This window comes from Rhinichthys klamathensis, unplaced genomic scaffold, assembly GCF_029890125.1.
Source record: "Rhinichthys klamathensis goyatoka isolate OS25496 unplaced genomic scaffold, OSU_Roscu_1.1 h1tg000168l_1, whole genome shotgun sequence".
In the NCBI taxonomy this organism is placed as follows: domain Eukaryota; kingdom Metazoa; phylum Chordata; class Actinopteri; order Cypriniformes; family Leuciscidae; genus Rhinichthys; species Rhinichthys klamathensis.
This window is the reverse complement of record NW_026606699.1, coordinates 1,420,823-1,435,174: the sequence shown is the minus strand read 5'-3', so window position 1 is coordinate 1,435,174 and position 14,352 is coordinate 1,420,823. Positions and strand designations below refer to the sequence as shown.

The following is a 14,352-nucleotide window of genomic DNA, read 5'->3' as shown; positions in this document are numbered from 1 at the left end:
ACGATGAAGACACCTAAAATCTTTAGTTAGTAGAAGAATAAAACGTCATCAGCATGCGCTAGTGGTAAACAAATAGAGCAAGATGAATAGTGGTTTTTGTGCAACTATTCCTTTTAGCTCTTTTCACCTCCATGGTATTTAGATTTTAGAGATGTCGTATTGATCAATATGTCATTTCATGTTGCATTATCACTAGCTAATCAGTAGACGGGGTCGTAGCAGCAAACACACTTTATCATCCTAAATTTCACAGGCTATCTTTAAGCTGCGCTGATGTCTGCAACTATACCTTCTAACACTTTAGATAGGCAGCAACTTGCTTGATACTTTTAGATTTAACTTTAAAATTAAGGATTCTTCTCTTGTCACTGAGCTCTTTGGAATGCATTATGGGATTTCTTCTTCAAAAAGGAGGACCAAATGAAGGTAGGCTACAGTATTTTAGAAAACAGCATAATCATACTTCCTGGAACAGCCTTTGCATTGGGAGCACATATGATGCCTTAAAATGCTGCCTACATAGGCAACTCAGGTTTTGCACAAGTCAGGCTAATACAAATAAATGACCTCAGCGAGACTGATGTGTGTCTCTCAAGACAAACAATTTATTAAAATACAGGTAACACTTTACAATCAGGTCTCATTCATTAACATTAGTTGATGTATTACCTAACATGAACGAACAATTGTTACAGTATTTATTCATCTTTGTTAATGTTAGTTAATACAAATACAGCTGTTGATTGTTTGTTCATGTTAGTTCACAGTGCATTAACTAATGTTAAGACATACAACATTTGATTTTAATAATGTATTAGTAAATGTTGAAATTAAAGGTGCAGTCTGTAAGAACGCCACTGGCTCCTCAGACTGGACGGCGCTCGCTCGGGTTGCCAGTTTGAGCACACGCAACAGGAACGAGCGCAATGGACAGTGAAAATTGGCAACGTGCAGTATCAAAAACCAAAACAATAACACACATTTCAGCCTGGAAACGCACATTTCAAAGTAAAATAACTGGCTGAAGAAGTGTTTTTCAAAGAAACGAGTATGTGAACTTATCATGTTTCCTCAACATATGCAAACATATTATGGTATTTTTATGCTTTAGTAGTGAGAAAGTTACATACAGCACCTTTAACATTTAAAAAAAGATTAATAAATGCTGTAGAAGTTTTGTTAATTCTTAGTTCATGTTAACTAATGTAAACTAATGAACCTTATTGTAAAGTGTTACCAAAATATCTCAATTTATTCGTTTTTTTTTTTTTTAAATCCCATCTAGAGTGTCTAATCTCAGTAGTCACCTGTTGTAAAAGTTTGATATTTTTAATAATCTCAGATTGCAAATAAACATAAATAACTTTTTGGTTAAAAAAAGAGCAGCATGAGGAAATACTTAAATTAACATGAATCATTGAAACAAAAATGATTCTGAATGAAAGAAAATTAAGGATCAATGCTGTCAAAAAAAATTCAGATTCAAGTGAGAATAAAAAAAAAAAAGAATACATTTGCAGATCTGTAAAATCATTTATAAAACACTAGATATGAGTACATAATAATGTACCCGGGGTCAGTCTTTGGATTTGGGTTACGTCCCTCATAGAGTCCAAAGTAAAGGACAGAATTGGTTCCACTCATATCCAGCTGTGAAAAGAACAAAATGCGTTTAAATCATTAACACATCATGCACCGCATAAATCATTAGAACAGCCTGACCTGTTTTATAGTTGCACTAAGAAACTAATAAACAGTAACACGTTGCACTGAATACGTTTACATGCACCCTAATAATGTGACTACAATGACATTCAGGCAATATAATTTACCTAATGTAAACAATACTTTGAACACATTGATGTGATTAAGCTCCTAATCGCAGCAACCATAATAGTAGTAAAATATGTGGCGTATGCTGATCTTAAATCACAATAAACAGGCATGTAAACATTTAATCATATATATTCCACTCTGTGCATGTGCTTGTGACATACATGGACAACATTGTCATGTGCTTATTCATAAACATTGCGGTAAAGAAGGCATCATATTTTTGGGGTGCTGAAGAAACTGAGTTCAAGTTGTGCAACATTAATATAATGTAGTATTTTGATGGTTGAAAACATTAGTCTGTATGTTTTGCATTTGACGCAAGTAGATTGAAACAGTGGCCAGTAACACACCTACAGTATGAGACGTCATTATCTGTGCTGTGCATTGGGGTATGTGAACAACGGAGGTAAAAATAACCACAATTCTTAGTGAACAATCAGAATAATGAAAATTTAACGTAAACAGGAGTGAAGAGGTTTGCTCGTGTCATGTAAAATCTTGTCATGTACTCTGATTAAATCAATGAAATAATCCCATTATTGGTGCAAATGTAAACACAGTCATTGTTGTTACAAGACCTCATCATATTTAATGTTTCTGCATTCTGTTCTGCTCCAATTTATTGTACCTGGGAAGTGATGTCGGTCCTCCACGGATCCACCTGGAGCCCGTCGCACCAGCCTCCGCGACCGTACAACCAGGTGCCATGTTCATTGGGCACTCCACCTTCAGGCACCCGCATGGCACAGCCCAGGGGTGATCCTACCCAGAAATGCACATCTGTTTTACTCACTGGCACAGTGTGAGCACATCACTTTAATTCATGTGATAAAATGTTATCAAGTGTCACAGTCCAACCATCCAGTCACCCTGGTCCTACTAACCAGCTGACTCAAATATGAGTGTGTTATTGATGGCTCTGTTGATCAGGAAGTGGTGCGATGTCACACAAAATTCACCGCAGAAGTTCTCGTCAGATCCGTGAGCCGTGATAATGCTGTATAACTCCACCTGACGTTCCAACACAAAACACTTTAAATTCATGGAAAGGTTTTACTTTATACTTTTTTTTTCAATAAAATGTTACTTTTAATTTTACATTGTAAATGTGTTTTATTATAAAATTTGTATTATTGTTGGTATTATTATTATTATAAATAATAATAATTTATCATCACCTTCTTTGTTGAAGCTGGAAGACTGAACTTGATCTCTTGGTATCTGCTGTTATAGTCTTTGTCAAATGTCCCACCAGAGAAGAGTGATGTTACCTTGAAAGGGTACAAGCTCTCAGAGTAATTACCTGTGAAGACAATCGCAGATGGTGTCAATATTCATAACATATGTCCCTCATCCCTCTGCAAACTACTTAACTAGGTTTATTACTACAGTAACTGAAGTTGCATTGACGTATTTTGGGAAGCCCTGCCCTAAATGCATCTTCCAAACATAGTGTATTTATGATTTGTTGCAAGTGCACTAAAAATAGAGCAACGAGCAACATTTAATGACCTTTAAATACATTCAAATACTTATAAGCTTATTTAAGCTGACTGTATAAACTACAAGTGTGCAGGAACCTGGAGTAACAGACTGCGCTGAAGTTCTCTGTAAGGTACATGGTTCCTTTGAGGATGACTTGATAGAACATGTGTGGGTGAGTAACAGCTTTTACAGCTGCATACAATAAATTAGTCTTCGAGATGTTCTTTCCCATATTGGGTGTGTTTGCAAATATTTAATCTTATGTTCTGGAGACGATTTCCACGTCAAAGAAGGTGGAGCCTCAGAGCCACACCCACCTATTACATCATCGCCAGGGACCAATAGTAGCTCAATGGTAATTACCAGCCAGAGCAAACTTTTACGGAAAGTTCACTTTGGCAAACTGCTTTGAACTCCCGAAACGAACTTTGTTTAGGCCTGATTTTGTTCTAAATGAAAATGATGTCACATCACTTCATTCTTCGATTTTACTTTAAGTATATCGGGCCTTTATGCTCACCAAGGCTGCATTTATTCAATTAATAATACAGGAAAAACAGCAATATTTTGAAACATTATTTCAATTTAAAGTCCCCCAGTAGTGAAAATCAAGTTTTTAATGTTGTTTATATGTCTATGTTGTGTTTTTAATATGCTTTAAGACAAACCATGTGCAAATTCATAAGTCAACCCCATTGCTGAGACAGTCTCAAAAACGCGGTTTGAAATCGCTGGTGTTTCTGACGTCACAAACTACCTTGTAACCTCAACCAGTGGATCTCTGAGCTGGTGTGAGTGAGTGGAGGCGGGGCTCATTTGCATATTCATAGAACCGCTTATACTAAATGAGGAAAGGGTGTAGAGTTACTTTCAAGATATTTTAAGACATGATAAAAAGAATTTCAAGGAAAAAACGTTTAAATATGTAATTTTGGTGATCAAAGATGAGTTAAGGGATAAAATTACTACAGAGAACTGTTCTCTGTTTAAATTTTACAATGTAATTTATTCCTGTGATGTCAAGAGCTGAATTTTCAGCATCATTACTCCAGTCTTCAGTGTCACATGATCCATCAGAATATTTCTAATATGCTGATTTGCTGCTCAAGAAATATTTCTTATTATTATTATCAATGTTGAAAACAGTTGTGCTGCTTCATATTTTTGTGGAAACCATGATATATTTTTGTAAGGATTCTTTGATGAATAGGAAGTTTAAAAGAACAGCACTTATTTGAAACACAAATCCTTTGTAACATTATAAATGTCTTTGCTGTCACTTTGATTTAATGCTTTATAATATATTCATTTCCTTAAAAAAAAAAAAAATCTTACTGATCCCAAACTTTGAACAGTAGTGTATACTGTTCACAATGAGAACAACAACAAAAATTGCATCACTTTGTGTTTGTGAAGCATTAGTGGAAAATAGTTAATGTGATGAACTGACTTTACACATCCACCAAAAAATCACTTGATTTAAAGACCTTGCACAAAGTTGCCACACTGAATGCTTTAATGACCTGTAGTACAATGTTCTGACCTGTCTGGTTGCTGTGACTAAAGCGCAGATTTAGAGATGTCATCCATGGCATCGCCCATGGCGCAGTCTTCATGCTGAAGGAACACTTATTGTTATTTAGCAGGGGAATTAAAGGGGACACATCCGTCAGCCAATGACCTGTGCCTCTGTAAAGATAGTCACAAACATTTTCAAATAGTAGCACGCCGACTAAGACTAATTCAAAAATGGTCCAAAATGATGGTGTTGAAAGAATAGCAAAGATTCAGTTCAAGTACCTGCGGAAGGCCGTTATCCAGCGCCCGAGCTCCAGGTTGCAGTAGGGGCTGGTGTGATCGCAGCATATGTACAGCTGTACAGTGTGATCCCAGTGAGCACATGTCTCGTCCCTGCGACCGGGACAGGACAGGGAGGCGTCCAACTCCAGAACATCATATTTTGAAATGTCTATAAAGAAAAGCAGGAAAAAAATCCTGATGTCTAGTTTTGAATGACAGGCCTGCATTGGTAGATGCTACTAATAATGTGAAGCTCAAACCTCCAGGAAGATCCACCACAGCCTGAGCGCCCGTCTCTCCCTGCATCAGATGACGCTCAAACACAGGTACTATTAAGGCAGGCCGACTTAGCTGCTCCTGCAAAGCCTCTTTGAATGTGAACCTACAGGATCACATAAATGTGAGATGGATTTTAGGACAGGCCAATACTTGGCAAAGTTAAGATTATCAGTATCGCACAATAACTCCAAAAAACATTTGACAATGGATGGATATAAATATTTCGCCCAACAGATCTTACCACTGAGCCTGCCAGGCCATGAATCTAAAGGTTGGGTAGAGAAACCAGCCCATCTCAGACAGCGCCCCCTTCTGGTCGATCCCAAAGAAGAAGTTTGGTGAAGGTGTGATCTGGAACGTTACATTCACAGGACGGCCCTTTCTATTGCAAACAATACACACATCATTTAAAAAAAAAAAAAAAAACACTGATTAGACTTTAAATGACACAATTAAGGCATAGTAGAGGCTGCAAATTCACACGGATATTTTCAAATGTATAAGACTTTACAAATATTTTTAACCTTAGGTTACCCTGGGTTAAAGGCACAGAAAATTTAACACACTGTTTGGTTGCATTATCTAAAAAAAGTACTTAAAACTACTTTAACATGATGGCACATTATTTAATTGCGGTGAAGAATAAACAATGTTATTTATTGGTGGAAGTACATTACAGCATTTCCGATATGCAAATAAGACCCAGTGTTATTTAATTTTCTTTCAGCTTAATTTAAATGAACAAAAACCTTTTTTACAACACTGAGATTAACCCTGAGATTACAAATGTACAGAGTGAAATATCAAAATCGGAGTACTGAGATTAATTACAAACCCAGAAAAAAAGCGATTAAAACTATGTTAACCCAAACAATGTTAACCCAGCGGTAAAAGAAGAACAAACAATCCATCTCTCTGTAACTATGTGCCCAGTCATGGGCTATAAAGTATTTGCTCACCGTACGGCTTGCATGACAGAGGGTTCAATATGAACCATAGACGCAGGTATGTTGAGCGAGGTGGAACATTCGTCTCCTGAACAGTTCATGTCCTGTATGGGATTCCCGGCCAAGGCATACACCAGCACCCCAGTAGCATTGGATTCAGCCATGTTTTTTATCTTAAACATTCAAAAACATTGTTAATCGGGCCGTATCTTGTGTCTTGAACAAACAAACATCCATGTTGCATTGCTCATATAGCTCACCTTTTTGAAAAAAGAGCAGCCACCCTCAGACACCCATGCGACAGCACCTTTGACAGACGTCACAGGTTCACAGCCATCCCCTGCATCCAGCAGTCTGTATGGATCTGCACCCCAGCGACCATTCAGCCAGTCATATCGGGCATTCAGACGCTTGGCGATCAGCGGTATGCTCCAGTCTGCAATTCCAGAATGTATCAGTAATCTAATGAATTTTTAAGAAATGACACCCCCAGTATGACAACATAGTACAACAACCAAGCCATGTGATCCCATCAAGACATCCACACTCACCTGGAGAGGAGAAAAGCACCTGAGCGAGGCCGCAGTTGTGACCACCGCACCCCCATGAGTACAGAACTCTGGGTATCCAGTTTCCCAGCGCGAACACGGGCGTAGGAGAGAAATGCAGCCTGGACAAGATCTCTTTTCCTCTAACAAGAAAATCTTAATGTTAATTTATGAATGCCTTAAATGACAATTTTTGCTTACTGTAGTGGTACAGTGCTACAGTCGTGGTGTCAGATGGTAATACCGTGGTACTTTGATTATATGCCCTGGATATATCCTTTTCCAAACTAATAACGTGTATTACGTCCTAAAATCATAATACAACCTAGTACTTTTTGGAAGGAAGGATGGAAGGATTGAAAGAAAAATGGATGGATGGATGGAAATTTGAATGGAAGGAAGTAAGGAATGAAAGATGGATGGATGGATGGAATTAAGAAAGGATGGATGGATGGATAGATAAATAAATAAATGTAGGAATTAAAAAAGCTTGGTCTGTCTGTCTTTAGAAATCTATCTATTGAATGTTTACATATTCGCATACTATAATATTTAAATGGTTCTCCAAAATAATGTAAAGAATGCTACACTATTAAATCATACTTTTTGAAATAAATACATTAGCAAACACTGCACATGTACAGTGATAGTATCAGATGGTAGCCTAATATAACGGTCCTCTGATACTGAACAATAGCCCGGTCTGTGTGTGTGTGTGTGTTTATCCCTCCTCCCGTGTCAGTACCTGTGTGCAGCGGCTCTGTACACCTGTTCCCTCATCCAGAGCGAGTCCATCAGTGCAGTCTCATCCAGGGACAGGAGCAGGACCTCGGTGTTGGACGGCAGATACTCCAGCAGGTCCGACACAGACTCGCTCCACGTCCACAGACACTCCACAAACGCGGACTTATTAGTGAACGCGTGCACGATGAGCGCGCGCCTCGACTCATTCTGGGGATTGTAAATAAACACTCCATCCAGAGTTTGAACCTGGAAGGCAGGAGCAGGATCACCCGGTTCAAACCCCCCGAGACCTTCACTGGACCTTCCTCTGGATCTAGTGTTACCCGTGTTCTGCTCTACAGAGTCTATGTGCTCCAGATTATCACACGATTTCACATTTCTCGGAGGAGTCGTTGCATTTACCCGAAACGCAAAGCATAAATATAACAGATAAAAATAAATCAGCAGTAATCGACAATAATACATGATTCTCAATTCAAAACGGGCATTTATTTGTTTATAAACACGTGTGAACTATTAAGCTGTTCGTAAAAGTGCCCGGTCCTGAAACTGTGCTACATTGTTTCACTTTTATTCAAGTTCTTCCTCATATGGATAAACGCGGGGGCGTGACCTACGGAGGCCTGTCAGGTTTGAGTGACACTTTCAAATGGCCAATAAGAGACGAGACGTAGCAGATTACCAGAGCTTTGAGATTACTACGCAAAATGGTTCAAATACTGGAGTGGAAAGAACAGCAACGACTATTTCCTTTTATTTAATCGGACATCCATTTCAGAGACTTTTATGTTATTTCCTTGTGGGCATCTTTAATACTTTTTTATTATTATTATTATTAATTACGTTTTCTTAGGCCTATATACTACTATAGTATTTATTAAAATTTTGAATTATATTTTTATATTTTAAGTTTTCAATTTAAGTTTAAGTATTTTTGTGCTTTTTTAAATTTATTTTAGCATTAATTTTTTTTTTTTATTTAAGTTGTAGTTTTAATAACTTTAGTACTTCAACTTCGTATTTAAAATTTGTTCCACAGGCATCATTTTTAAATTTAAGTTTTTCATCTAATATTTCTATTTATAATTTTAGTTAACAACAACACTTTTACATTTCATCATACAGATTGTTTTCCCATCATATCACATATGGTTATTTTTTATTAATCATACTTTTTCTTTTTCTTGCTTACATCATGCACATTCAAATGCAATTATTAATCTAATTAATTAATAAATAAGCACATTACAGACAAGCACGTGGACAAGATAGATTTACAGAAATCAATCACAGCCGCATCAGTGGAATGAGTGAGTGAAGAAAACCATGAAGTGTCATGAAGTAAAGTTGTCTAATTCTGAGACTCCTTCAAATGAATGAAGCATCTCAAAGGATCTGAACCAGGAGTCGATCAGAGGTCAAATGCAGAATCATTAGAATAATAGCTGGAATCGATGGTGGATGAATCTCAAAGGGATAATCCAGTGAAGCAGCAATTTTCTTTTAATAATTTATAATTGCCACCTGATTCATCATGTGCCCGTTTCACCATCCCTATTTAAACAGAGCTCCTGACCACATCTGAGTAAAGGGATCATCACAGGCAATGCTCAGGTTATTTAGTTCCAGTCTGAATATACTGGGTTTCTGTTTGGCATCAGACTAGTGATTATTGTCTGGTCACTGGTAATCCGTCAACTGAACTGAACTGCAACAACATCAGTGCATCATGAAGATCTTGCTGCTGATTCTTCTGCTGGTGTCTGCTTTGACAGATATTTTGTGCCAGAACTTCATCCCTGATGAGGATAACTGGATGAATGACAGGTACCCGGACGAGGTGAGTGATTTCACTCTTGCATTGTTGTTAGTTATGGAATATAGAAGTGATATAATTTGCATAGGAATGAAATATTCAATTATATGAATACATGATTATTTAACAACAGTCTCTAATGAAAGATTATCAGTTGGTTGCAATATTTAAGTAATTATATCATCTGAAGGTAAATTTGCTGGAGTCTAAGCTACAGACACTGTTGGAAAAGGTCAGCCGAACTCCTGTACTACAACAGGCTTACGGTCTAATGGGGAAAAGATCATCTGGTAAATATATGTATGGTTATATATGTGTGTGTATGTTTTAAATGTGTATTATTAAATAATTATGTTGACATCAGGTTTGCTTTCTCCTCACAGCAAAATCACAGATAACACGGAGACGTAAGTGGATTTTGGCGAGCTTTCCTAATCAAATTCCTCAGAACTGCTTAGTTTGATTTTTTTTTGCACTTATCCTATAATCTGTGCATTTAAGTGAATGTGACTATAAGGTTTTTTTCAAAAGTAAAAGTGACTGCTCATGCTGAATCATGTATGAATCAAATCTGATCATGTGTTTTCTGATCATCACACAAATGACTTCCAGGGCAGAAATTCCAGACTTTTGTGGGTCTGATGGGGAAACGGAATGTGGTTGAACCAGGTGAGTCTGCTTTTTAATTTTATTTTTATTTTGCATAACCTTTCAATATAAATTCTGACATCTATTTTCTTCTAGGATCCTTCTAGGAAAAAAAGCCAAGCGCTGTGACTTTGAAGCTTTAAACATGCAAACACTTTTGGCCCAAATCATCAGGCTGAAACATCTTCTGAAATAAAAATAAATAAAAATAAGGTAATTAGTTGAGACATCCCATTTGTTTTATGATATACTGTATACTGTACACTGTACTTAAGCCATACCTAAAATGTCTGTGTATGATGAAGTATGAGTAATAAACATTTCCATAGTTTTAACCAAAAAGAATGAGGATGAATTTGTTAAGAGTCGACATCGCCACTTAGTGATTTCTGAAGGATCATGTGACACTGACTGAAGACTGGAGTAATGCTGAAAATTCACCCTCAGTCACAGGAATAAATTACATTTTAACATATTACTGTTTTTACAGTATTTTTCATCAAATAAAAAAAAGCCTTAGTGAGCAGAAGAGACTTCTGTCAAAAACATATTCCAAACCTTTGACTGGTACTGTTATAAAACAAATATATATATAATGAGAAATAAAAGAAATATCTTCTGCTGATACACCAGGTCACCTTATTGTAGTATAAAAGGGCATAACGTATTAAAAGCTGGACTGTAGATGATTATTATCTGACAACTTCAAGCCTAAAATCACATTTTCAAGGGCCCCATCTTGTGGTATTCCTCTGAAACTGTCTTTTGCATAAGTTTTTTAAGGACCTTGATGTTAAATCTGCTCTATATAGTTAATCTCTTTCTTGACTAATCCAACTTTCAGGGGTCAGAATTCCAGAAATACTGAACTAACCTATTTACTCATATTTAATCTCATAAGAATAAAAAATGCTCTGAAACCCCCACTCATATGCAACACATGCAGGATTTGCTGTTTGCTGGTATGACCACAGCCTGAGTATGCTTGCAAAAATGCAAGTTATTATTGGTGTATATTTTGCACACTGGAGCGTTCACCGTACTAACCTCATCTAACATGCTGGCAGAGGATGCACAAGTTAAAAGGAACGGAAATATTCTGCATGCTCTGAATTAACTGCATGTTGACGCTGTCAACACAATTAAAGAAAAGTTCATTGTTGATCACCTAATAAGGCCCCCTGTGTTTAAAGTTCAAATGGCTTAAATCATTCTGCTAAATCAGTTCCACATCAAAGTTTATTTGCATTTTGAAATCAAACTTTTAGTCCTAGCAGTGAAATCATATACGGTAGGTTACATTAGTTTACTAGTTTGAAACTAATAGAAGTAGATGACCATGAATACAATGGCTGCATCCGATATTACAGTAGGCCTAAAGGCAAAAAACAGTAGGCCCTGTGTGACAAAAAGGTATTTCCCAATTCACAGGCTACTCAAAGAGTACGGATGACCTGGCATGATTCTGAAGTGTGCATTCGATGGACACTTTATATCTCATGAGGCCAAGGGAGAGGATTTATGAATGGCAGTGAAGCGACATAACTGATTGAAAACATGTCCCATGTCCCCATGACATGTCCCCCCCACATTTCAAAATCTAAGTTTTTGGCTAAGCCCCGCCCCCCTTAGTTACTGTTGCTACGTCCGACAAACAAACTTCATCTGGGCTCTGGTATCAACATGGCTTATGCTGTGACAGCTCTTCCTGCTGACATTTTATCAAACCTTTATAAAGCAGCATATAAAGTGTCTGATAGAAGTAGGCAAAAGGGGCTGCAATATACGTTCGAAGGCTATATTCACGACATACAGGTGAAACGCAAGGAACAACAAGGCATCCAAATAGAGCCAAAAGCATACCGGTCACAGTCAAAAAATGAACCACCGCATATCCTACTAATCGAGACGGAGGCTGGGACTAACAATATCAAGGAGCAACACTGTTCATGCAAAGCTGGGTAACGTTAGGTCTCTATTCACTTCTATAATCGTTATTACGAAGCAAACGGACTAGGCAAGTATAACGTTGTATTTATTAGCAGCGTGTGCTAGACGACACTTGTCAGGATTTGACTTCGGTTTGGGAAGGGAAAAAAACGGACACCCCCCTCCAACCTGTTTGGGAAACGCGTATCTGTGTTACAAATGCCCCAGGCACAACGTTTAACCATATTTTTTTTTATAAAACTACGACGGTAATAGCCTGCCGAGACCAAAAATATGAGATGCCTGTGTTAAAGTCAATGGAGCGCTGTGAAAAAGTGTTGGACCACTGTGGGAGCTCGTTCTTGGCTGCACTGTGATTGGTCAATCTACATTCTAGGGGTGTGGCTTAGCCAAAGGCGAATTAGCCAACACGCATAAAGTTTGGTGTCAATTTGTCAAATATTTCCAGAGATACCAACCCAATCTCACGGAAATTTGTACGTATTGTACGAGGTGGCTAATTCGTACAATTCATAATTTTTTTCAAAAAACATAATCAGGAAGGACCATCCCTAACCCAAACCTACCCATCACTGGGGTCTAGACAAATCTACGAAAACAAGTGAGGTCGTACAAGTAAGCCCCCATAAAATGAGATGGTCCTCACTGCAGAACAGGAAATCCAGGGGGAGGAGTTAGATCCAGATACAACTCCTCCCACCTTACATATACCTAATCCTACCCATCTCCGCCCCCTGATCCCTAACCCCACCCCTAATCCTACCCATCTCCACCCCCTGATCCCTAACCCCACCCCTAATCCTAACCCTAACCACCCCTGATCCCTAACCCCACCCCTAATCCTACCCATCTCCGCCCCCTGATCCCTAACCCCACCCCTAATCCTACCCATCTCCGCCCCCTGATCCCTAACCCCACCCCTAATCCTAACCACCCCTGATCCCTAACCCCACCCCTAATCCTACCCATCTCCGCCCCCTGATCCCTAACCCCACCCCTAATCCTACCAATCTCCACCCCCTGATCCCTAACCCCACCCCTAATCCTACCCATCTCCACCCCCTGATCCCTAACCCCACCCCTAATCCTACCCATCTCCACCCCTTATATCTGGATCCAACTCTGCCCCCTGGATCTCGTGTACTGCAATGAGGTGCTACTGCATAAAATACGTACGAATTTGCTGTGAGATTGCTTTGGAGATACAGTCTCAGATGCAGTTTGTCATTATGCCATCAAATTCGTTGATGGGGTATACAAAAATTGTTTTGTCTATCAACATAAAATCCATAACTTTTTGCTGGCATGGTCTGAAGATGATCTGTCTCAATTTGGTGAAAATCGGACAAACGGCCTAGAAGCGTGAAAAACTAGTTTTATGAAAGAAAATTAAAATGGTGGACAGGATTGGTATGGTCTCGGCATGACCTGCATCTATTAAAACCAGATTCCAATGGTCAACATACTCATTATGTTAGTTTGACCAAGGTTTTCTATGTACTATGACTTAGCCTACTTGACTAATTAGGCTTAAGGTTTTTCCAGGATTATCAAGAAAATGCAACTTTTCAGCAACCACATAAAAAAATGCATTGGCAATATTTTTTAGCAGCTCCCTAGAACACTGGAACACCACAACAACCATCCCAGCTAACAAAAAACATGGTCTAAGAACATTTGGCTGATGTTCCTATTAAGTTTTGGAAAAAAACATCTCGACATTTAAACATCCATTTTTTGGAAAGAACGTTAAGAAAACATTCCATTTGAACACTTTGCAAACATTATTGGAATGTCACTTTTGATTTACATTCTGAAACAAGTAGACAGATGTTCAACTAAAACGTTTCAGGAAAAAATGTACCAAGAACGACGTATAAATACTGCTGTGCTAACGTTTTGAGAACTTTTTTAAAGACCAGATCACTTTATTATCATTGCTGGAAGAACGTTTCTTCATAACTTTGAGAGAACCTTGCCAGAACGTTCTGAGAATCTCATTTTAAACACTGCATAAGCTTCCAACTTCAAATCTCTGCATCATTGAAATACTCAAGGCCCAACTTCAACTAATCTTCCAGCATACAAAGAGATGTCAGGTTATCTAGTGAAGTATTGATGTTTGTCCTTTCAACAGAGTCACTTGTCTATAAGTGTTTGAGCTTTGGAATGTAGTTGATCTGCTTCCATACTGAACTCAGCGTGAGGGGTTTATTCAGCCTTGCTTTAGGGATTGTGTTTGCCAGCAAGAAAACTCATTTTGGCAGCTATAGGCTGTTTTTTTCCATGCAAAGGAGAC

At 38.1% G+C, this 14,352-nt stretch overlaps 2 protein-coding genes across 3 annotated transcripts; one reads left to right on the top strand and one right to left on the bottom strand.

Moving 5' to 3' along the window:
• Positions 1-1,105: 1,105 nt before the first annotated feature.
• On the bottom strand, positions 1,106-8,289 carry si:dkey-256h2.1 (uncharacterized protein LOC337520 homolog). Its single transcript, XM_056259494.1, has 12 exons — positions 7,641-8,289; positions 6,899-7,038; positions 6,608-6,783; positions 6,360-6,520; positions 5,642-5,782; positions 5,382-5,503; positions 5,122-5,290; positions 4,865-5,010; positions 3,015-3,139; positions 2,721-2,847; positions 2,465-2,598; positions 1,106-1,650 (listed from the first exon to the last, which is right to left on the bottom strand). Exons 1-12 carry the CDS (start codon positions 8,102-8,104, stop codon positions 1,531-1,533), a joined length of 2,025 nt encoding a protein of 674 aa, XP_056115469.1. The 5' UTR covers positions 8,105-8,289; the 3' UTR covers positions 1,106-1,530.
• Positions 8,290-8,886: 597 nt separating this feature from the next.
• On the top strand, positions 8,887-10,360 carry LOC130091553 (protachykinin). Of its 2 annotated transcripts, XM_056259496.1 has the most exons (5): positions 8,890-9,479; positions 9,646-9,745; positions 9,839-9,862; positions 10,068-10,124; positions 10,200-10,360. In XM_056259496.1, exons 1-5 carry the CDS (start codon positions 9,369-9,371, stop codon positions 10,208-10,210), a joined length of 303 nt encoding a protein of 100 aa, XP_056115471.1. In that variant the 5' UTR covers positions 8,890-9,368; the 3' UTR covers positions 10,211-10,360. The 2 variants fall into 2 exon arrangements, with proteins under 2 accessions (XP_056115470.1, XP_056115471.1); XM_056259495.1 differs by lacking the exon at positions 10,200-10,360 and having other exon boundaries at positions 8,887-9,479; positions 10,068-10,151.
• The last annotated feature ends 3,992 nt before the right edge of the window (positions 10,361-14,352 follow it).